Source organism: Rousettus aegyptiacus, unplaced genomic scaffold (assembly GCF_014176215.1).
Source record: "Rousettus aegyptiacus isolate mRouAeg1 unplaced genomic scaffold, mRouAeg1.p scaffold_m13_p_5, whole genome shotgun sequence".
Classification (NCBI taxonomy): Eukaryota; Metazoa; Chordata; class Mammalia; order Chiroptera; family Pteropodidae; genus Rousettus; species Rousettus aegyptiacus.
In genome coordinates this window covers 11,530,865-11,554,749 of record NW_023416308.1, presented here as the reverse complement: position 1 = coordinate 11,554,749, position 23,885 = coordinate 11,530,865, and the positions used below count along the sequence as shown (strand labels likewise).

Below are 23,885 nucleotides of genomic sequence, written 5' to 3'. Positions count from 1 at the left end.
GGGAAACGGATACAGTTTCTACCAGGGTGCTGATGGAGGCTCCCCGCTCCGGACCTGAGGCTCTGAGAGAGGGTTCCCCAAATTGGATATGGGGTATATGGGACACTGGGAGCGGACTGAGGGCCAATGATGGAGAACCCTAAATTAAGTTTGGAGGCAATTCAGGGCTCGGAGGGCGGCTTGCCGCTCGGGCTGGAGGAATGGAGAGCTTCTCACCAGTTGGAACCGTGAGGGGATTGGGGGGGGCACTGGCTGCACTGGGGCTATCTCCCTCCCGACCCAGGGAGAGTAGGGATCTCTTAGATTCTGGGTAGCGGGGGCCTGGAAGGGAGAACTGGAGGGGGGGTCCCCGATCCGGAACCGAGCTACCTTGAAGGCACCGGGAAGCGCTTCGTTCTGGGAGGGCGTTCCCGCGGCCCGGCCCCCGTGCTGGGATGGGTGGGGGGTGCGGCCGCGCCCAGGTCCCGGCCCGCATCGGGATTCGGGGTCTCTCTCGCCCTCGGGGACCCGGGAGCCCGGTGGGAGCGGGGTCCGGGCGCCGCCGCCTCCGCGGGCGCCCGGACGCGCCGCCGAGCGCGGGGCTTTATGCGCGCAGGGCGGCGGGGGGAGGAGCCGGCAGGTCGGCCCCCGGCGGGCCCTCCCCTCGGCCGTCCCCGCCCGCCCGCCCGAGCGGGGTCGGGGGAGGGGGCAGCATGGCCTGTCCGTCCGGCCCCCTTCGCCGCGCTCCTCATCTGCCCCGCGCCGAGCGCTGCCGCCGCCGCCGCCGCCGCCGCTCCGCTGCCCGCGCCGCCCGCGGCTCCCGATGGAGACTGACGCGCCCCAGCCCGGCCTCGCCTCCCCGGACTCGCCGCACGACCCCTGGTACGGCCCGGCCCGGCCCGGCCCGGCCTGCCCGGCCCGCGCCCGCCCTGGCCCCGCCAACATGGCCGATCTGGGTCGGGCCGGGCCTCCCCGGGGCCCGGGCCCGCGCCCCCTGCGCCCCGGCGCCCGGCGCTCACGCGGGCCCTTTGTGTCTCTCCTCCTCCCGCAGCAAGATGTTCATCGGGGGACTCAGTTGGCAGACTACGCAGGGTGAGCGAGCCCGGGTGCGCCCGCCAGCCCGGCAGGGCACCCTGGACCCCTCGGCGCCCCGGAACCGGACACCCCAGCCCGGCCCTGCGCCCTGCTGACCCCGGGCGCCCCCGCTCTCTCTTTCGCGCCCCGCCCGGGGACCCTGAGAGCGCAGGGCGATCGGCAAGCTCGCACGGCCCAGCGGGTGGAGGGGAGAAGATGAGGGGTTCAGGGGGCACCGGAGGGTGGGCTGGGCCCCCGAGACCCGCCGGCGGCAGCGCCAACTCCGCTCGCACCTGCGGCTCAAACTTTTGTGAGGCGGCTCCCTGAGCGGCGGGAACCCGGCCGGAGCCGTCCCCCCTCTAGCCCAGCTCGGCCCTCGGCTTCCTGGGGCCCCTATGGGCGCCAGGAGGCTCCACGGGAGGCGGGTGAGGGCTGGAGTGGGGGGGACAGTGGAGAACGCTCAGGCTGCTTGGCGCGGGGGCGGCCGGGCCACGCCGGGGTCACCGGGGGCAAAGGACGGGGGAGGGGGGGAAGGGCGCGGGGCCCGGGCTGGTCCGAAGGCGGGTGTGTGGTTACAGAAGGGCTGCGCGAATACTTCGGCCAGTTTGGGGAGGTGAAGGAGTGTCTGGTGATGCGGGACCCGCTGACCAAGAGATCCAGGTGAGCCCCTCACCCCCTCCTCCTGCTCCCGGCTCGCCCCCTCCACCGCCACTCACTCCTTGTAACCATCTGCCTCTCCCTCACTACGGCGCGCAGGGGTTTCGGCTTCGTCACTTTCATGGACCAGGCGGGGGTGGATAAAGTGCTGGCGCAATCGCGGCACGAGCTCGACTCCAAAACAGTGAGTGGCCCCCGGGGCTTCGGGGGTCCTTTGGGAGAGGGAGGCCGCCGGAGGAGAGGGTCAGGAAAGACTCTCCCCGGGGGACAGTTGGACAGGGTCCTTAAGGAAGAAGGGAGTTGTCTGAGTAGAAGGGCTGCCAGGCTCTGAAACTTTGTCACTAGAGTTGAGGGGAGAGAGAGGAGGAAAAAACCCAGGCCTGCCATGAGATGCTACGTCTCCCAATCCCTCCAGTGCTGGAGAGGGAAAATGCAGCCACCGCCCCCTCCCCAAATGTACGAATCTTGATGCCTCCGAGAGGAGCCCGGGGTGAGGCTAGGTCCCTTCCCCGGCCCAAATTGGGTGAGTCAGGGCTGCAGTGACCCACCCTGGTCACCGCTTCTCTGAACTCTAATATTGGGTTCTGTGACATCCCCCTCCCCCTTCAATTCCAGACCAATGGCAAAGCATCATTGAATCCCCCTCCCTCCTTCCCGCCTTCCCCTCTTCCCCCCGACTTTTGGTCACTGTGCCCCTTGCTTTGTGTAGAAGACTCAGACCTGCTTTGCCCATGAGGGGATTTATGAGAAGGAAGCTAGTTTGCCTGGAAATCACCCTTCTGAGGACTAGATCTTAGCTGCTTGTTTGATATTCAAACTCCCTGGAACATTTTGCTCTTGTCCTACAGCTCCCCGGTGTCTTGGGCCCTGCAGGGGGCGCTGGCCCAGGCCCTAGCTCAAGGGGAGGGAGAAGGAGAGAGTCAGAGGAGGAGTTATTCTGTGATGGGGGTGACCTGTGATGGGGGTGACCATCTGCCAAGGGGCCAGGACAGTGCGATCTCTCTCCACACTCCTCCGCTCTCCCCCAGCCCTGGGCCTCCCTGCTTGGGTCAGTCCCCGGCTCCTGTTTACCTGCAACAATAGCTGGTTGTGCCCAAGAATTTGTTAAATTACCGCCTGTCCCCAGCCCCTGTTATCTCTGCCCAGTGGCTCCCACTCCTGCTTCCAGTAATGAGCAAATGAGGCCAGGCCTCAACTTTGCCGGCTCTGAAAGGATCTTCTTGGCTCAGACTGAGTGACCCAAGCTGGGAATGGAGAGACAGTGGCCTATTGTTTTTGGTTATTATCTGCCATCGAGCTGCCTGTTCTCCTACCATCCCCTGTCCTCAGAATGCACTGATGGTTTCTGCAGCGCTCAGGAGGATGAGATTTAGGGGCTGGGGCTGGGGTTGGGGGCGGGATGGAAGACTGATAAAGGGAAGAGAGAGGGTGAGATGGACATCCGTTTGAAATTCAGGATTCAAGGGCAAGGGCTTTGTGTTTGGCATTCTCTGGCCTGGGAAAAAGGGGGGGAAGAGGGAGGTTTATTGTGGGGAGTCTATTTTAAGTCTGACTTTCACCTTTTATTTACTTGTTGGGTTTTATTTATGTTGCCAGCTGTGAGTCAGAGTGGAGGTGGGGTGGGTGATGGATGGGGTATGTGTGGGTCTGTGGGACCTGGCTTGGGTACCATCTCCTCATCTGGGTGTGTGAGGGGCACTCTCTGAGTTGGGCCGTGGTGGCTGGGGAGACTGTTTTCAAGAGAAATAGGACGAAATGTCCATAGATGCATGAAATCGCACCTTTAGACAAGGAAAATGGGGCCTGGTGGAAAGAGAGGAGGCACTGGCCCAGCGTGAATTTTAGAGGTTCCTTCTCTGTGGCCAGATTTCAGTGGGGGAGACTGCAGGAAGCTGGTCCCTGGTTTGTGCCATTCAGGCAGAGAGGAGCCAGAGCCAGTCGCCTAGAATGAGCCTGAGTTTTGAATGGAAGGAACTTTGGGAAAAGAGAGATCTTGCCTGTGATTGGCTGGTGAACTTCTGAGTGGTGTCTACCCATGTGGGTGGCAAGAAACTCTGGAATGAGTGGGCCTCACAGGCCCTGCATTGATCACAGTGTCTTATGCCCTGGCTTTTGCTGTTTCTCAGTATAAGTGGAGTTCCCGGGAGTACCCGGGTGTGTGTTGCTTTTCTCCTTTGGTTGTTCAAAGCCAAGGGCAAAAGCGGCCTGCTGGTAATGGTACCTTTGCTTGTGCAATGAAGGGCAGTTCACAAAGGGCTGCTTTCACCCACGTTATCTCATTTGATTCCCCCCAGCTGCCCCTGGGAAAAGTGGGTGTGATTGTCCCCACTTTACAGATGAGGGAACTGAGGCTCAGGGGAGCCAGGTGAGTTTCCAAGATCACAGGCTTGGCCAAGGACCCAGAGTTTGAGTCCAAGTCCCATGCCCTTGCACATCACCAAAGCCTGGGCTCTGCGTCACCCCGAGCCTAGCTCCATTTTCAGGAAGCTGCTTGCACCCTCAAGGAGGGCTCTTAGATATCGATAATATCAGGGAAACAGAACCGAGTCCATTCCTGGTGGCTTATGAACTCTTATCTTGAAGCAGAGAGTTTCCATTTGCAAGGCTTCAAAAGTCTGGATTGCATGCCTCACCTAGACAGGTCTCTGCGTGAAGTCAGTTAAGCCGGGAAGGCCCTTGATATACCTGGTGCTTAAAGGAATAAGACTTTGCTTATTTTTTTGGATTCTTGCTGTGAGCTAGACACTGTGCCAAGTGCTTTGTAAGCATTATCTCGAATAATCTGCAGAGGACCCTTTGAGGTGGATGTTACTGTTTGCCCATTTTGCAGGTGAGCTTGACCCCGAGGCTCAGAGATTTTAAGTAACTTGTCTAAGGTCTCACAGCTGGGAAGCAGTGTAAGTGGAGTTTGAACTCAGCAGCCTGGCTCTAGGACCTAAATGCTTAACCACTATACTTTCCTGCTAGAAGCAGTGGTTGTTTCTGTCACCTCTGTATCCTGGGATGAGAGAGGTCCTTGGGGCTGAAGGCTGTGTGGTTACCCATCTGAAGTGTGATAATCAAGGCCCCTTCTACCTCTCCTTTCTCTTTTAGATTGATCCCAAGGTGGCCTTTCCTCGAAGAGCACAGCCTAAGGTACGTGTGTCTGTGTCCGGGAGCTCTGTTACAGAGGGCAGTGATATTTTCAGCATCCCTTTGTATGAAAGATGCTTCTGGAACCTCTGTGTGGTCTGGGGTCGGGGGAGGGAGGATTCTTGATGTCCTTGCTCTGTGGATTGAAGACATTATGCATCATCTTTCCAGCTGTGCTCTGGAGTGAACTGGGAAAGGGGGTGCTTCTATCGAGAGAACGGGAACCCCTCGGGGGACTTGTCCTGTATTTAAAGCCAGTATGATTTGGATCCTGAGTTGAATTCCGACCTCAGAGATCACAGCCTCTGTGTCCAGTGCCTCTCGAGGTCAACCCCAGGACAGGCTAGCCCCTGTGGCTGAGCTAGAGTTGGGCCAGGGAGCTACCTCTGACCCCAGTCACCGTCCTACCCCTTGACTGTGATGTGTTGGGTTTGAGGATGGGGAAGGGACCATGGAGTCTGTCACCTGTTGTCTTTCAACTTGGGTGACTGAGACTGCCCTCCCAAGTGCTCTTTCCCTGGGCTGTGGTGATTTTCTGGGTGTATGGAAAACGATTTCTGAGCAGTTAAGCTATATAGCACTCAAAACTTTTGGTTCAGGTCAGGGGCCGAAGATTCTAGTCCAGGCCACCGGGCAACTAGCCAGATCTTAATTTTTAAGCAGTGGAATATAGGGACAGACGGGAAGGCTGATTACAATACCCTGGGGCAGAACTCCTGTGTCTGCTGACTTATGTGTCCTAGGACTAGGTAGGTCCCTCTCCAGGGGATCTTAGTTTCCCCTTTGCAAGGGGGTGGTTGGTGGAAACTAGAGTGCTTTAGGATTTTGAGTCATGGAGCCCAGCTCCTGCCACAGCGAAGGGAGGGGGGCAGCTTTTAGGAAACAGGAAAGGGGCATCTCTGGAACGGTCCAGCAGAGGGCCGGAAAGCAATTTTGGAGCAGGTATTCGAAGGAAGCCACACCAGGGAGCACATGGTCGGAATTGGGTTAATTCCATTAAGCAGTTTGGTGACAGAAGGTGCTTTAGTGTTAGGATGGGGCTGGGAATTGCCGTGGATTAGCCATGCGCTCCTGGGGTAATTAGGACCATGTGTTCTTCCTAAAACAGGGCTGGGGCCACGGGGCTGCCAGAGGTTGGTTGGGAAAAGGTTGATGAGGAAAATGTTGGCGTGGAGTTCAGGGGCACCCTGTTGTGGGCCTTGGCCTCTCCCAGGGGGGCTGGTGGGGTCTTTAAGTTTGGCTGTATGTCTGGGTCACTAACCTACCCCCTTCTCTGCATTGGTCTTTAGGAAAGGCATTTTCTTCTGCTCACGGACCCCAGGGAGGGAGGCAGGAGGGAGGCACGCTCCAGCCAGCCAGGGTGTGGGGTGCACAGCTGCCTGTGACAGGCCTAGAGGCGGGGGCTCAAGGGGGAGCTGGGGGGGCCTTCAGAGTAGCTGGGGCCACAGAGAGCTTGTCAGCTGGCGCCCTGGCAGGAGGGCTCGAGCCCCTGCTGGTGGCAGTAGGCCACAGGACTCAGATGCCCACTTTCTCATTCCCTCCCCCTAACAGATGGTGACTCGAACGAAGAAGATCTTTGTCGGGGGGCTATCAGTGAACACCACGGTGGAAGACGTGAAGCAATATTTTGAGCAGTTCGGGAAGGTGGGTCAAATCTGGCGTGCTTGGTGCGGGGGAGAGGGGACTCAGAAAGTCCTGTAGAATTGGTCAGTAGCAAGTGGAGTCCAGGTCATTCCAGTTTTTGCAAAAGGTGTAAAGGGGGCTGGGTCCTTCTGTGGGTGAGGCGAGGCCAACACGCCGTTCAGGCTCCTGTCCTATCTGTGGGCCTCTGACTGTGGACACATCCCCAGGGATACAGGCCACACAGTAGCTGTCTCTGTCCTTGCCCTTCCCCTGTGTTTTGCTCTTGCTTATCTTTATGCTCCCGAGGGAGGCTGCTCTCCCATAGCCAGTTCAATCCAGTCACCCCTTGGCCTCCTGGGAGTTTGCACCTGTCCAGGCCATGGCGGTTGTACCTTCCCCCAGGACTTTCTGGTGAGGATGATAAGGAGGTAATAAATATGACTCCCAATTGCACTCAGCACCCTGCTTGTACAGGTGGGAACTTGGGGCGGGAGCTTGGGGCAGGAGCGGGGGAGACACCAATCCCCCAGCTCTTTGGGGGGTGGGGGAGGCGCTGAAGATCAGACCCAGAGGATTGGCTCTCAGCTCTGAGGTACATCCAGCTTTAATTTCTGGGCTATTCAGTCTACAAAGTAGGAGATGTGGCAATTATTAGACAATAGGATGTCCTCAGGAAGGTGAGCAATTTCAATGTCAAGGTCCTATGGCAAGATGGCTAACAAGAGACCAAGTTTTAATCTCGGGATGAAGTAGGGTTGCTGCGCTTAGTGCTGGGGACCCTGTTCTACTCCTGAGACACGCTGCAGGCTGGGTCTCTACTTTCCCATCAAGGCATTTTCAGTTCCCCGTTAGGCAAAGGGCAAGGAAGGTGGCTTGGGAAATAGGAAGCGGGCTGGCGACTGGATGGGTTTTCAGTCCCCTGTCTCAAGAGTAGAAGCGGAGAGGGTGGGAGGTCCCCTGCCCAGCGGATGCTGGCGGCGTTGGGGCCAGAGGCCGAGGCTCAGGCGCCTCCGTGGGGACCCAGGTCCAGGACGGAGGGCAGGTCGGCGGCCTGGGCCCCAGAGGGAAGGGCGCTCCTGGGAAGCAGCAGGCCCCGCTCGCTCCGGCGGGGTGTCTTTGTGTCTGAGCGCCGAGCATTAGAGCTCGCACTAATCTGATCCAGCAGCTGTGATTGGAGGCCGCCTGCCCCCGGGGCCGGCGTTGCCATGGCAACCGGGCCCCAGGAGAAGCCGTCAGCGGCCGCGTCTTTTGTTCGGGCCTAAATCGGCGTTGGCATGTGAAACCGGCCCGGGGAGGCCAGGGGGAGCTGGAGAATAGGCTGCCAGGGAGCGAGGGGGACAGCCGGGAATGCCAAGGGCCCCGCGGCGGGGGGCCCCCCGCCCGGATCGTGGGGCCGCCGCCGAGGGGGGAACAATGGTCAGCCGCCATGGCTGCCACTCAGGCTTAGCGGCCGCCGAACTTGGCGGCTCCCACTGGTCAGCAGGCCTCGGCCGCCTCCCCTCCCCCTGCCAGAGCCCCCCTGCCCTCGGGTTCCCATGGAGACCAAAGCCTATTAAGGACACTGGGCTGGGAGCCTCCCTCCCCTCAACTGGCCCCAGGAGGGGACATCAGTGGGGGTCTCCTGGACCCCCAGCCACCTTCCTTGTTCCCTGCCCTGGCCTCAACCCCACTGCCCCACTGGGGATCTGTCCAGCCAGGGCCCAGGTTGAAGGATCTGGGGGGCCAGGGATGGCGGTGTTGGAAGGATGGATAGAAGAAGTTGAGAATTCTGTGGATTTTGACAGAATCAGTTTGTGGACCAGGCAGGAACTCAAAGCTGTAGGACAGAAAGGAGGGTGTGACTGGTTCTTAGTTTATTCGTTCGTTCATTCATTCATTCATTCATTCAAAAAAGTAACTATTGAGCACAAGGTGCTCAGTAGGTTGATTGGTTACAGTCGTAGCTAACACAGGCACTGTCCCCATGGAACTTTCAAGGCCAGCAGTGTTAGGCTGCTCTCTCCAGCTTCGTCCCATTCTCCCACGCGACTGCGGACGAGCCCCTCCATAACAAGGTAAAAATAGTCATCGTTATTTACTGAGCACTTACTGCATCCCAGTACTGCGAGTTAAGAGTACATATGCACGGTCTCTTTTAACTCTTCCCTAGAAGACGCTTACACCCATTTTACAGATGAGGAACCTGAGTCGTGGAGACACAGCCACTTGCCCAAGGTCACTCACCAGCAAATGCAGGACCTGGCATTCCAATTCAAAGCTTATGCTTTTACCACAACCCTCCTTTCTAGGTTTCTGTGTTCCATTGTTTAAAGGGGTGGGGAAGGTGTGCTGAGCCTGAAGTGTTCCTCCAGTTTAGACAGTCAGCTGATTTGGGATTGGGACTCAGAATGGGTCCTTAAGAATGGGAGTGAGGGTGAGACTCCCCTGCAGGGCCCCGGGGCAGGAAGTTCCTAAGGGAGGAAAGAGTCATTTCCTTCTTAGATTCTCCAGGGACCCAGCTGCCTCCTGGCTCAGTGGGGTCCTGGTTCTCCCAAGGGGAAGTCAGAGGCCCAGTGCAACTTGCAGCCTGAGGAGAGCTGGAGGACCATCCTGTTCAGAGCCCACCCCTTTCCTTAGCGAGGCAGATGACAGTCCTAGAAAGGGCAAAGGAGAGTTGGGAGAGACCTCAGGGAGTTTTCCTTCATCCCCTGGGTGTCTGACCATTTGTGTGAGGGTCGGCAGCTGGAGTGTGACGGAGGGGTATTGGAGGCAGCCCTTGATTTCCACCGAGGATGAATCAGACCTTAGCTTAACCCTGTGAGATAGCCGACATTGGCTGAAAAATTAAGGGGGCAAGGAGGATGCACCAGATGTAAGCGAAGGGACTGTAGGAGGGAAGGTAAGGCCTTTGGCTGTCCATGTATCTAAGCGGATGCCTTGAGGGAGTAGCAAGAAGTCTGGGGTCCAAGGGATGGGGGCTAATGTAGACCCTCCCCCTTCCTTAGCCCCTGTCCCCTCCCCCAGTCAGTGGGAGGCTAGCAGCCCAGGCACTGAACTCTACTTGCTTTAATTACAGCCTCTAGCAAAAGGAAACCTCAATTAGAGAAAAAGATCTGTACCAGCAGAGACTGGCTGAAGTGGCTGCTGTCCTCTCAGCCTTTTGCAAAAAAGGAAGAGGCTTTTGCGTCCCCATCTCATATCTTCCATATTTCTTCCTCTACTGCTCACCCAGGCTTGGTCTAGGATTTGCTCTGTGTCCTTGGGCAGGTGGCTTCACCTCTCTGAGCCTATTTCCTTATCTACAAAATGAGGCTCGTACCACGCAGGCAATGTGCCGGGAACATGCGCGGCACTTAATATTTGCAGGCTGGTCCGTTGAGAATCTGGTGGTTGAATGAGGGGTTGCTGTGGCCTTCAGTGGGGTCGCAGATGGAAACTTGTCCCCGGCATGGGAGCAGGTTTAAGATAAAGCCTAGACTAGACAACAGGGGAGTGGATATGGGGGCCCCTGCCCCTGGGTTGCGACGGGTCCCCTGGTATCTGGTGGGCCCTTCAACAACAAATGGCTCTGTTCCATTTCAGGTGGATGATGCCATGCTAATGTTTGACAAAACCACCAACCGGCACCGAGGTGAGTGTGGTCCCCCTCCCCCTTTCCAGGCGGGGCTGGGGGCCTGTGGTCAGCCAGGGGGCTGCAGGTCACAGCTGCCCTTTCATCTCTCCTCTTGACATCCTATCCCTGAGGATCTGCATCCTCTCCAGGGCCTGGCCTTACAGAAGGCTTTTGTCCCGCTGTTTCCTGTGCTAGAAACTTGCAGAATTGCAGACACCCGAGAGGAGCAGAGGAGCAGACTCCCTCCCAACTGAGCCCTTCCACCCCTACGCGGCCCCCACCATGTCTGCCCAGCCAGTGTCTCTGTGGGGACTTACCTTGTCCCTGGTAACCAGAGCTCAGGCCAGGCTACCCTAGGGTCAGGCTGACTCATGGCCCCAGGCAGTCTACTCCTGCCACCTCCCTCCACCCTCACCCTCACCCTCAGGCCGAGCCCAGCCCCCAGCCTCCTTGCCCCTGAACCTGCGAGCATCTGGGCCACAGTGTTCACACTGCCTGGTTGTTTTTCTCCCAAGGGCCTTGCCTTCTGAGAATCCCATTCCAGTCCCCAGGGCACACCAGGGAGGAGGTGGGGCTGTTTCTCCAGTTGCTTCAGCCCTTAGGGCCTTTTAACCTGTTCTGAGAATGGAGTGTGCGCTGTTGTGCGTGTGTATGTATCTAAATGTGAGGATGTCAGTATCTGAATATGTGTGCGTTTGGTGTGTCAGGGTGACTGTGTATGTATACATAGGGGCCTTTATGTCTTTGTGAGCGCCAGTGAGTATCTATCTGTGTGCTATATGTGTACGTGTGTGCGTGTGCCTACCTATATGTGTATGAATGTGTCTGTGTACAAACATGTTTGGGTGTGTACACCTTTGTGTCAGTTTAAGTGTGTGTGTGTGCTTTCGTCCCCCTTTAGAAAGCATCCGAGTAAGAGAAAGGGCGTGTCGAGTGTAATTTCCTCATAGCTCTGCCACTTTCTAACTTGCGTGACCTTGAGCAAGTCACTTCACTTTGCTGAGCTTTGGTTTTCACATCTGTCATTGGGAACTAGAAGCCACATCTCAGAGAGTAGCCGAGAGGTGCCTGCGCTGTGAGCAGAGCCTCTCGTTAACTTTCAGACGCTTTCCTGGGAGAGCAGAGTGGTGGGTTTTGACCCTGAGCCCGGTTTTGACCATGCCTTTGCCCTCCAGGGTTCGGTTTTGTCACGTTTGAGAGCGAAGACATCGTGGAAAAAGTGTGTGAAATCCATTTCCATGAAATCAACAACAAAATGGTGAGCTGGGGTTGGATAAGGTGGAGGTGCAGAGGGAGACTGAGGCTCCACACTGAGCCAGCCAGGGATGCCTGGAGGTTCGGGAGGCCGTCAGTGGGGTAGAGCCAGTTCCCTCACCCCTTGAAAGTCTGGACAGAGAGGCAGTGTCCCTTGGCAGGTAAAAAGCACAGGTTAAAAAGCCTGAGTCGAAATCCTCACTCTACCACTTGCTAGTCTAGTCACTGGGCAGATGACTTCCCCTCTCTGAGCCTGTTTTCTCATCTGTAAGATGGGAGCGGCAGTAGTGCCTCCATCATAGGATTGGTGTAAGCATTCATGAACTATTGCATGCAAAGCCGTTTTACACAGCACCTAGCATAGGGCGAGTGCTCCGTAAATGGGTAACTATGAAATTAATAAAAAGGCCCGGCAGGGAACAGAAGGGTCTGTGAACCCAGAACTATAGGAGGGACTGACCACCAGGTCTCATTGCAGGTGGAATGTAAGAAAGCTCAGCCAAAAGAGGTGATGTCGCCGACGGGCTCAGCCAGGGGGAGGTCTCGAGTCATGCCCTACGGAATGGACGCCTTCATGCTGGGCATCGGCATGCTGGGTACGTGCCAGGCCTGCACCTGCGCTGCTTCCGGCCAGGACCTCCTCCTGGGGCTACCAGGGGGCGGCGTGGGTGTCACATCTCCTCTGTGGTCTGCCCTCCTGAGTCACTGGGCTGGAGTGGGGACCAAGGATCTCAGGCCTACCAAAGGTGGGGCAGTTTTGTTGTGGGGTACTGCCCTCTGGTGGTGGCCTGAAGAATGGCCCAGCTGCTCCTTATTAATTAATTGGTCCTGTCCATCCAGCCATTCATTAGTTCATTCATCCACACAATAAAGAGTTGTTGAGCAACTATAAATGCCAGGCATTGTGCCAGGGGGTACAACAGTAACTTTCCTTGGACCTTTATGGTCTGACAGGAAAACAAATAACTAAGATCATAAATAAGTAAGTAAGTTAAGTTTAGGATGGAAATATATAGAGTACCAAGGGAGCATAGGTCACAGGGAACTTGACCAAGACTTGGAGAAGCCAGAAAAGAAGTAACATTTAAGCTGAGTCTGCTGGTTGAGTAGGAGCTAGTTATGGGAAGGCAGAAGAGAAGGGAAGGGGAAAGTATTCCAGTCAGGGAACAAGATTCACAAAGACCCAAAGTCCTTTAAGAAGGCAAAAGGAAGGCTGCTTCTTGTTCATTCAACTAATATTGATTGAGCAGCTTCTGAGAGGCAGCACCTGCCCTCGGGGAGTTCCCCATCAAGTGGGAGACAGGAATAAATGGTCAGTGTCACCACAGAGTGATTGGAGGCTGTGGGAGGCCCAAGGAGGTGCCTCAACCTGCCTCAGTGCCTGGGAGGACCCCTGGAGGAGATGAAGGCGGCCATGAGTCTTGGAAGGTGAGCAAGAGTCAGCAACACTTGGGGCCCATGGCCAAGGGTGAAAAATCTGAGCCAGGCCCCCGGGAAGCTCACAGTCTCCCTGGAAAGACAAGCTGTGTGCACACAGAAAGAGAATAGTACCAGGGGAGGGGGGGTCGTCTTTATGCAGGGGTTGGGGGAGGGGTGCTCTGGGAATTTAGAGGAGGAGGGAATGGTGTGGGCTAGAGGGTCAGGATTTGGGATTACAGGACAGCACACTCCAAATGGAGCATGGGCTTCTTTTGAAGTTTTTAATTTTCACATTTTATTTGGAAGTCATTTCAAGCTTTCAGAAGGGCTGAAGAAATAAAGTTGCACAAGGAATATCCATATCCCCTTTACCAGACTCATATGTTAACATTATACCCCGTTTGCTTTAGTATTTTCTTGATTTGTGTGTGTGTATGTATATATATGCCCATACATATGTGTGCACACACACAAACATACATACACAATATACTTGTGATTTTTTTCCTGAGTCATTTGAAGCCAAATTGCATGCGTTATGGTCCGTTACCTTTAAATACATCAGTGTGTATTTCCTAAGGTTAAGGATATTCTTTCATGAAACCACAATATTTTAATCTCTATTTTCTGACTTTATCAGTCGACCCAGTAATGTTCTTTATAGCAAATTTTTGCCTTTCAGAACAAGATCCGGGCTAGACTCAGGTCTTGCATTTAGTTGTCTTGTCTCTTTAGCCTCCTTTGATCTGGAACATTGGAAAAGTTTTGTTTTCAAGGTGATCCATTTTTTACCTCATTTAAAGAGTGAAAAAAAAAAAAAAAAACCAGGAAAGAAATCCTATAACAAATAGTGAGAATCGTGCCAGTCAGATCCGAATTTGAATCTCATTTACACCATTATTACTCACTATATGATTTTTCTTTCACAGCTGCAAATATTTCTTAGATGCGTACTAAGTAGCAAGCACGAAGGTGGATGCTAGAGAGACAGAAATGAAAGATGGGGAAAGCAGGAAATCGGCACTTAAATCCTGAAATAAATTTAGATAATGATCATCAGGGCTATGAAGAGGAAAAACCAGGGTCATACGATAAATATTGTAACTAATGGGAAGGGAAGACTCTTTTGGAATGAGCTCGCCGAGGAGGTGACGTCTGAGCTGAGACTTGCACAATGAAAAGGGGAAACCTGGGGATATGAGTGTTCCAGGCAGTGGGAATGGCATGTGCAAAGGCCCTGAGGTGGGACAGAGTTTGGCGAATCTGAGGAACAGCAGAGTGACTGGGGCAGAGTATAGGTGAGGAGCCGGACAGAGCACGAAGCCTCGGTAAAGGTTTGGGTTATTCTCGGCCAGTAACTGTCACCTCTCTGAGCCTCAGTTTTCTTATCTGTAAAATGAGGTTCCTAATAATAACAACTGCTTAGGGTTCTCGTGAGGTTTAAGGAGAAAATAAATTCTACAACGGGCTTAGCGGAGGGCTTGGCATGTAGAAGGTATTTGGTACATGTGACTGACTGTTACCGGTGTTATGAGGTAGGAAGGGAAGTGTGTGGCTCAGAGCCTGCCTCACCGATCAGGGTCTGAGCTGTAGGTGAGGCATCTGACACTACCCTGCCTCGCTCCATCAGGTTACCCAGGTTTCCAGGCCACGACCTATGCCAGCCGGAGTTATACAGGCCTCGCCCCTGGCTACACCTACCAGTTCCCCGGTAAGTCCGGCTCAGTGCGTCTGCACTGCCAGCATGTCCCCGGTTCCTGGGCAGTCTGACTCCCCAGGGCGGTGTCTGGGGGTGCATGGCCGGGGGGAGTCTGCCTGCTGGAGGCTTGGAAGAAAGGGCATGTCTGAGGAAGGAGCGCCTCTCCCCACCCGTCCCCTCCTCGCCCCCCGCCCTCCCCGGAAGCTGGGGACGAGGGCTCCAGCATGGCCCCGCATGGCACCCGTTCTCTCTCAGGCCCTCTCTGCCTGCCTCCTGTCTCTCTCTCCTCCCTACCCCACTCCAGGGTTGCCACTTCCACCAAAGAGGGCACCAGGCTCTGGAAGGCGGGGGTGTGGGGGGTTGGCTGCTCCCCAAGGGCCAGCACTTGGTCGTGTCTTTCCAGACACGTGTAGAATGATCACATGCTACACTGAGCCTTTCAAGGCTGACAAGACCCCGAATGGTGAAAACCCATTTAAAAGCATGATGATCGCCACCCTCATTTGTAATTCAAAATAAAAATAACACAAAATATAAACACTAGGCCTTCAGATAAGTGGCAGGGAGCCCAACGAAGTTCTGAACTCTCCCATGATGACTATTCAATGTTGTTTTCTTTGAAATATAAAGTATCAAATTTTTGCAAGGCTATTTTTTTTTTTTTTTTTTTTTGGTCTTATGTTTTAGAAGGTTCCTTTGCATCATTTGCCTCTTGGGCTGCTCAGCTTGGACTCCCGTGTACAGATTATGTTGTCTGATCCTGACAACGATCTCCTGGGGGAGGACCGATGATCCCCATTTTTTAGGTGAGGAGACGGGCTCAGAGAGAAGTGACTTGCTAAGATGACTCAACTAGAAAGTCCTGGAGCTGGGAACCGAACCGAGCCTGACCTGCCCTAAGGTCATTGCTTTTCACCAATGCTGCCTCCCTAGCTCCTCCTCCCCCCACCCCCGCCCTCCCCGCTAAAGAAAAATAGGAGAAGAAGTGGATTCTGGGAGATGTTTTGGTGCAATCTCAAGCCTGTTAAGAAACACTGGGAACAGTAGCTCCAGCATGGCCCTGTGCCCAGGGTATAGGTGGCAACTCTGCCCACTCTTCCTCTGTGTCTGTCTGTCTCTCTGTGTCTGCGTCTCTTCCCCCACCCTTGCCTGCTGGGGACCATGCTCTCCCCATCCTCAGCTCTTGGGTCCTGTGCATGGCCTGTCCCCCTGCCCAGTCTCCCTGTGGGTGCATCTGTCCTCGAGGGCCTCCCTGGATCTTCCTAAGCTGTTTTACGTTTCATTTTAGAATTCCGTGTAGAGCGGACCCCTCTCCCGAGCGCCCCAGTTCTCCCCGAGCTTACAGGTCAGTCGCTCGGATTTCGTACCCCTCGCAGGCCCAATGGGGAGAAAAAGGACTCAGGGACCTTCCCCGGGGAAAGCTAGTGGGACCCTTTTCTCCCACCCACCAGCCCTCCAGATGTGGGGATACAGCGGCTCTGCCTGGGCACTGGCCAGTCTGTGTAGCTATTTGGCCCTTAAGGGTGGGACATAGGGCCAAGCCTAGCAGGTGAAGGCAAGGTCACTCATTCTTCCATCTGGCAAATATTTATCTAGTGCCTCATGTATGCCAGGCATTATGTAGGTTCTGAAACCCAGCAGTGAAGAAGCCAGGGTCTCGAAATCAGAGCGGAGTGGGCCAGTTGGGGACTCTGGCATGCTGACATGGGTGTGCCTGTGATCAGTACCAGCCAGCCCTTGCTGGGAGGGGATGCAGACCCAGTACTCACAGATCTCATTTTCTGAGAGAAGCCAGAAACCTGGCTTTTGCTTTTGAACGCATTTTTCGACTGTTTTCAAATGTCGGCAACAAATTCCAAATTTTTACACCACCTCGGGTCACATGAGACCTATCAGAGGGGAAATCCAGCCCTCCGGCTGCCCGTTTGGAACTCCTGGGCACGGGGGGGTGAAGGTGCTTGGCCACCGGAGCCATTTCTCCAACCGGAGCTTTCATCTGGACCAGTCAACTCAGCTGTGGAGCTGGGGGCGAGGCCAAGTCCACGAGGAGGGGAAGGGCGGGTGCGCAGATGATGTTGGCTGCGAGGGGTTTCTCTGTTCAACCCGCTTCTCCCCCACCCTACCCCCAGACTCTCCCCCGCAACCTGGCCGTGTGTAGAGGACGTGAGCATGGATGCTGCTTTAGATGAGACCTTCCTCCCAATAGGTGCTCAGGAGTCCCCCAAAATGGAGTAGGGGGAAGAGAAACATGGGGCGAAGAAGAGAGAGGGAGTAGAAAGTCCTGAAAATGGGGGTGATAGGGTTCTCCTCTGAGCAGAGTGGGGGTTGACCAGCAATGAGAAAGACATGCGGGGGTTTTTTCCTACTCTTTGAAAAACTGTGTTGAGGACCTACTGTGTGGGACACATTACCAGGCCTGGGGGCAGAGCAGGGACAAGACAGAGCCAGGCCCTGATGTCGCAGAACTCGCAGTCTAGAGAGGGAAAGAAATGCACACACAGATGAGTAACCCTTTACAGTTGTGACAAGCACTTGCTCCATGGTCAGTTGGCCATGCTGACTTTGCTCTGTGGAAATACCTAAATGGACCAAAAACCAGCCCTCGGAGCCCAGCCCCTGCCCTTAAAGCAGCGGTCTCCAGCCTTTTTGGCACCATGGACCAGTGCTTCTACGAGAATCTAATGCCTGATGATCTGATGGGGAGCTGAGGCGGTGATGCTGGCGCTGGGGAGCGGCAGCAAATACAGAAGAAGTTTCGCTTGCTCACCTCCTGCTGTGTGGCCTGGTTCCTAACAGGCCACGGACTGATAACTAGGCCTGTGGCCCAGGGCTTGGGGACCCCTGCCTTAAAGAACTAAGGGAAGAAATGGCCCCTCTGTAGATATCTTGGCAGGGGAGGAGGTCTCTCTCCTAGTTGTGTGAGGTCTTGGACTTTTGCCTTCAGGAGATGCGGATGCATTCAGTAGATGTGCCAGATGCCTTGGTGAGCATCTGGCACATCTACTGGGGAGCGGCCTTGGTGAGGGTGGTCAGGGAAGGCTTCTCAAAGGAGGTGATGTCTGAGTGAGGAGGAGCCAACTACATGAAGCTCTTAGGCAAGGCCCCTCTACTGCGTGGGAACTGCACTCTCTTAAAGTTTAATCCCCTGCCCAGAAGCCATGCCAAGGATTTTCAGGGGCCTTTTCTGGAGTCCCTAGTCCCAGGTGCAGTTCCAGTCCAGAGTCAAGGTGACCGAAACAGCCCCAAGGGGCGCATCTTGGGATGGGAGGTCGACGCTCCTGACAGCAAATGCCACCTCTGCAGACCCTGGCTCTGGGCAGGGTCGTAGGCTCTCGGGCTGCAGTGGCAGAGCCTAGCAGTGGGGGGGCCCGACCCCCAGCCCCAAGGATCTCCAGGCTCAAGCCAGCTGGTTGGTTCAGCAGAGGTCCCTTCTGCTCATTCAGTTGATACTTATTAAACACCTACTGTGTACAAGGCAGGATGCCAGGTGCTGTGGAGGTGGCGGGGAGAGGTGGATGGCAGACGAGGGGATCGCAAGGTCCCTGTGTCTGAAGAAGGGCTCGAAGGTGAGGGGCTGAGGGTCCTCGGGGAAGGGGGTGGTCATTTCTAGCTGGCTGGTGGTCCAGGGGGCCCTGTGAGGCAAGGTGCTGGGTGCACACAGTTTACTGGGGACACGCGCTCAGGGGAAGGGCGCGCGGGAAGCAAGCGAGGCAGGCAGCAGGAGGAGCCAAGCAGAGCTGTGGCTTCACCTGGAGAAGGGGCGGCTGTGGGCAACACTCTGAGCTGCTCAGGGTGGGGCGCCCCATCACACCCTCTATGAGTTTCGGGCCATCTGTGTCCCTTGCTTGAGTCCAGGGGGAAAAACCAAGGCTGAGCCAATCGCCGAGAAGCCGCCCTTTCCTACCCGTCTCCATCCGTTCTGCGAGTCGGCACGGATGGCAGCCTCTGCGGTGGGGCAAGGCCGGAGAGGCTCTACCCAGAGGCGGCCTCCTCCTCCCGCCTCACTGTCCCCTCATTGCCACACTGAAGTGCCTGTAACCTTTCCTTTCAGCCATTCCTCTCACCGCTTATGGACCGATGGCGGCGGCGGCAGCGGCGGCAGCTGTGGTTCGAGGGACAGGTGAGGCCTGCTGGGGTTCAGGAAGCAAGGGAAGGGGCAGAGAGGGCAGAGAAGTCTAGAGGGGAGGTAGCCACTGCCACCCCTTTCCAGAGGGACTTGTGTATTCATTCACTCAGCAAGTGTTAGTTGAGCCAGGAAGGGGACTGACATGGTCTCTGCCCTCCAGTGATTACAGGCTGGTGAGGGCATCATGTATTAAAAAAGCAATAATTCCGAAGGATGAATCTTGCTCCCCTGGGGAAGTCAGGTGCCAGAGTTGCTCACAGGCCTCTCTGGAAGGGCTTCCAGGAGGAAGGGCCTTTTCACTTCCGAATGGAAGGCAAAAAGGAGGAAAAGAGTTCCTTCCCAGCAGAGGGAGAAGCACGTGCAAAGTCTTGGTGGCCAGTGAGCATGGGTGCCGTGCAGGAATGGGAGGAGGGAGGAGGAGGTAGAAGGAACCGGGCAAGTCCTGGGGAGATGCTGAACATTTTAAGCAGTGGAGGGATGTGGATTTTAGAAAATGTGCACAGTTGCAGCGTGGGGAAAAGGTGCGAAGGGGCTCAAGAGGGGGGAGACCTGGAGATTGGCGAGGAGGCCACTGAGTGGTCAGACCAGAGATGGTGGGGCCTTGACTAGGGCTGGTGGGACCTCCAGGAGGTGGACCCACAGGCCCCGCTGGAGTGTGGGGGTGAGGCAGAGGGAGGGGTCAAGGTCCGGGTGGGTGGAAGAGGTCTGAAGGTGCAGGGGCTATCACCATCTTCTTTCTGGGTTGCCAGGCTCTCACCCCTGGACGATGGCTCCCCCTCCAGGTTCGACTCCCAGCCGCACAGGGGGCTTCCTGGGGACCACCAGCCCCGGCCCCATGGCTGAGCTCTACGGGGCTGCCAACCAGGACTCAGCGGTCAGCAGTTACATCAGCGCTGCCAGCCCCGCCCCCAGCACCGGCTTCGGCCACAGTCTCGGGGTGAGTGGCCAGTCCTGGAGGACCCCGAAGTTGGAGGAGGGAAAGGTCTTATCTGTCTGCAGGGCATAGGGAGGCAAGGGATGGTGGATGGAGAAACAGTGTTGCCAAGTGGGGAGACACGGGGTTCCTCATTCATTCAGGGAGCATTTAAAGATCACCTTCTGTATGCCTGGTATTAGGTAGGCTCTGGGGGATATTGTGCAAATGAGACTCACCATCTCCGCCCACAAAGAGGCTAGATTCTAGCTCAGGGGAGCCCAGATTTTAACCAGGGCACTGGTTATATGCACATCCCCATAGAGTCTTTTAGTGGGTGCAGTGGGAGCGATGTGGGCAGGGACGAGAGAAGGGCTCATATCTCACCTCAGGTTTCCTGCGGGAGAGAAGGCGCCGCCCCGCACCCCCCCCCCAGGCTTTCTCTGCTCCCCTCAGGAATCTCGGAGTCAAATTCTTCTCTTTCCAGGGCCCCTTGATTGCCACAGCTTTCACCAATGGGTATCACTGAAGCGAGAGACAGGTGGCAGGAGGTGAGGAGATGGGCAGGGGCCTTGGGGTGGGGGTGACACTGGGGAGGCTGGTACCGGGCAGCTCAGTCTGGGACACGGACCCAGTTCCTGCCCTCGCGGAACCCACAGCCCCGTGGAAGGGACACACCTTCATACCAGCAATGGTCCATATATGTGAAAAGCTGCTCGACCTGTGTGTATATGTATGCGTGTGTGTGTGTGTGTGTACATATATAAATACATATACACATATATACATACATATATACATGATATATACATGTATACATATATATAAATACATATACATATATATACACACATATATATTCATATATATAAATGAAAACAAGGCAGCACATTCTACATGTTGGGCACAGTTTTTTGTTTTTTTTGTTTTTTTTTTCAAGATCGCCAACGCCCAGCACTGATGAGGGTATAGGGGAAGCTGTGCAGTTGGTTCAGGATTCCCATAGGGCAGCCTGACAGCGTATATCCAGATCTTAAGCATTTGTGCCCTTGACACAATGATTCCACTTCGGGCATTTATTTTTAAAACTGCAAGTAACTGAGTCGCCCATCAAAAGGGGACTGGTTAAATCAATGGAAGTGTATGTGCATAGAACGGACTATTGCACAGCTATTAAAACAGAATACTGTGGACATGTCAACATACACAGAGAGAGAACCCTGTACACACAGTCGCCGTGCAGTGGACAGCGAGATGGTGGGGTGCCGTGTGAACCCGTGGCCTTCCATTTCTGTATTCATTCATTCAGACAGCTATTTGTTGCGCACTATTCCAAGAAAGAGGGATGTTTAAGGCAGACAAGGCTCCTCTCATTTTACAGGCAAACAAACAAGTGGACAAGTGAGATAATTCCAGAATATATGTGAGGGGGCTGCTTTAGGGGTTCTGAGAAGGCGTCTCTGAGATGGCGATGTTTGAATAAATCCAGCCATTGAAAATCGAGAGTTAGAGTTTTCCAAACTGGGAACCAAACGTCCTACTAAGTGTGAACCAAGCTCATCTAGGATGGGACGGGTTCTCGGTGGGGGCGGGGAATAGGGGGTTATGGGGACAGGACACCCCCCACCCTGTAACATCCTGTGTTGCAGCGCCCAGCCTGCAGCTGACTGAGGACCACGAGTGAGCCAGTGAGGGGCCGGGGACACCTCAGCCGCAGCCGCCCCCTCCCCCACAGTGACTCGGACCGCCACTGCCTGCACCCCCGCTCCCGGGGGGCCCAGGCCCCTGCCCTGCTGTCCCTAGACGTTGTCTGGCTCCCCTCCTAACTAACCTTCCCCTCTTCCACCCCGGCCTCCTCCCCCGCCGCCTGCCCCTGTCCTAGCCGCTTTTATTTATTTTGGATTAGCCGTTTACCCCACCGAGGTCCGCTGGTTCTTCCCTGTCTGCGCCCCTCCCTGTCTGCCGTGGCCCCATTAGGACCCCCTCCCCTCCCCCAGGAAGGCTTTCGTATTTGTGCATAGCTAGAGAGAGGGCGCAGGGGGCCTGCCGAGGCCGCAGCCCCCACCTGGGTTTTTTATTCTGGTTTTCCCTGCTTTTCTCTTTCCTTTTTTTTTTTTTTTTTTTTTTTAAAGAAACTGTTTTTTAAACTATTTCTAGGTTTGTGAATGTGAAGCCCCAGGCCGCAGGGGCAAGGGGCCAGGTGTCCCCCCCACCAGCTGAGAACAAAATGTCTATGTGGGTGTGGGCTCCTGGCCACCTCCGTCCAGCCCTGGAGAGGACAGGGCTGTGTAGGCCAGGCCGAGCCCCTGGAACCATCCCGTCCTGTATTATATGTAAATACTGTGAGGTGAAGCCCCCACCCCCTCAAGGCCCCTCGGGGGTGAGGGCATTGCCTGGCCGCACCCCGCAAAGGTCTCCTCCCTCCTGTGTTTCTGTCCCCTCCTCAGACACCGTTACTGTAAGCTTGCAGGCCTCAACTGTGGCCAAGGCAGGCCCGCTCTCTCAGGCCCCGGGGGTCAAGGCCTTGGGCCTGCTCACCCCGAGAAATCCCAGTGTTGGGGCAAGGGGCGAGAGAAGAGAAGGGCTCACCCCGAGCCACTGCTGGAAAGGAATTAACTCTCCAAAGGTCTCCCCCTGCCCCCTACCTCGGTTGGGCTTTCGTGGTTTCTGCTCTGAGCCGCCCCCCCCCCCGCCCCCATGAGTGGGCATCAGGGGGCACTTTGGGAAGGGGTGGACCCCAGGGGAAAGCAAAGGGCTTCTCAGGGAACCCCCACATTCTCTCACTGAAGTTTCCCACCAGGATGGTCCCATGGCCAGACCCCCTGGGCAGCCCCTCACCCCTGAGCCCCCTTTCCAAGGGGAAAGAGGCTCAGGGTTCGACTTCATGAACTGCGAGTGACATGGCTGGGCGTGGCAGGGCCGAGGCCCACCGTTGTCATCGTCCCCTCTCTTCGTGTCCTCCTCCCCCAGGTCTGAGGCTGGGGACCTAAGCTCCCTTCCCCATCACAGTCCCCACCCTTAAAACCCACTTTGGAGAGTTAATTGTTTGTGTGAGGTGCTTAACCTATTAGCCCTGAGAACACAAAGCAATAATCTTTGTTACCGAGATGCGCGGCTGTTCGTGGTTTTTTTTTTTTTTTTTTTAATGTTTCCTAATAAAAGAGAAGCTGCATTTTATTGGTTTTTATTTTTAATTTTCTACACGTTTGAGCTGAGTCATGAAAGACTTAGCTCCCCTCTCCTCCCCTTCCTGTGACACCCCCACGCCCCACCCCACTGGGCCCACCCATGGGCTCGGAGCCCTGGAATTCCGTTTTCTGATTTGTTTGGGGAATTTTTTTTAAAAAAGATGTTACATGGTGTTCTGAAGCCAGCAAGTTACCACCCTCCGGTGTCTCTTCTCTCCACATCTGTAACTTCTTTTTCCAGGTTTTATTTTCAGTTTGACATTCCTAATAAATTATTTGAAAACGGTGCTGGCCTTGTATCTTGTCTCTGTGTGCATTCACATCTAGGCACCCCAGTGATGCCCTGTCTTCCCTTACCTTCTCCTGTTTTCCTCCTAGAACACTATTTGATTCACACACAAGAATACATGTAACTTACAGGGGTATGATTTGGAAAAACTAACAGTAAAAGGACATCTTGAGACAAAGGCCTGGGTATTAGCTAATACTAAGAAATCATTGTTATTTTTGTTAAGTGTGATCATGGCATTGTAGTTATGTTTCTTAAAAATTCCTACCGAAAGCTCTTCCTCTCAGGTCAGAAGCAAGGCACGAATGCCAACTGTGGTCACTTCTATTCAACATAGTGTTGGAAGTCCTACCCAGAGCAATAAGGCAAGAAAAAAAGAACCATCCAAATTGGAAAAGAAGTAAAATTGTTTCTTGTTCACAGATGACATGATCTTATACGTAGAAAACTCTGAAGATTACACACACACGCGCACACATGCACACACACAACTGTTAGAACTAATAAAAGAATTTAGGAAAGTTTGCAGAATGCAAAATCGACACAAAAATCAGTTGTTTCCATACATTAACAATGAACAATTAGAGAAGAAGATTAAGAAAATTCTATTTACAATAGCATCGAATTAATTAAATGCTTAGGAATGAACTTAACCAAGGAGGTGAAAGATTTGTTCAGTGAAAACGATAAAACACTGCTGAAAGAAATTAAAGAAGACACAAATAAATGGAAAGACACCCTGTGTTCACAGATTGGAAAACAATATTGTTAAGATATCCATAGTGCCCAAAGCAACCTGCAGATTTGGTGCAATACCTATCAAAATCCCAACGAGATATTTTGCAAAAATAGAAAAATTCATTCTAAAATTCATGTGGAATTTCAAGGGACCCCAAATAGTTGAAACAATTTTGAAAAGGTTGGAAGAGTCACATTTTCT

At 54.7% G+C, this 23,885-nt stretch overlaps 1 protein-coding gene across 3 annotated transcripts; it reads left to right on the top strand.

The window, feature by feature from the left end:
* Positions 1-712: 712 nt before the first annotated feature.
* On the top strand, positions 713-22,944 carry MSI1 (musashi RNA binding protein 1). 3 transcript variants are annotated; one of them, XM_016127237.2, is made up of 15 exons: positions 713-861; positions 1,031-1,071; positions 1,632-1,713; positions 1,810-1,894; positions 4,804-4,845; positions 6,394-6,486; positions 10,027-10,075; positions 11,233-11,315; positions 11,790-11,907; positions 14,361-14,441; positions 15,718-15,774; positions 18,481-18,549; positions 19,338-19,492; positions 19,956-20,019; positions 21,118-22,944. In XM_016127237.2, exons 1-14 carry the CDS (start codon positions 803-805, stop codon positions 19,995-19,997), a joined length of 1,056 nt encoding a protein of 351 aa, XP_015982723.1. In that variant the 5' UTR covers positions 713-802; the 3' UTR covers positions 19,998-20,019; positions 21,118-22,944. The 3 variants fall into 3 exon arrangements, with proteins under 3 accessions (XP_015982723.1, XP_015982719.1, XP_015982718.1); XM_016127233.2 differs by having other exon boundaries at positions 19,305-19,492; XM_016127232.2 differs by lacking the exons at positions 19,956-20,019; positions 21,118-22,944 and having other exon boundaries at positions 19,305-19,867.
* Positions 22,945-23,885: the final 941 nt, after the last annotated feature.

What these genes read in the sequence shown, in the direction of transcription:
- MSI1 (XM_016127232.2), top strand. Translation starts at nt 803, where the DNA reads ATGGAGACTGACGCGCCCCAGCCCGGCCTCGCCTCCCCGGACTCGCCG. An exon ending in CTCGAAGAGCACAGCCTAAG is followed by an intron (nt 4,846 to 6,393) that starts GTACGTGTGTCT and finishes TCCCCCTAACAG; the next exon opens with ATGGTGACTCGAACGAAGAA. An exon ending in ATGAAATCAACAACAAAATG is followed by an intron (nt 11,316 to 11,789) that starts GTGAGCTGGGGT and finishes GTCTCATTGCAG; the next exon opens with GTGGAATGTAAGAAAGCTCA.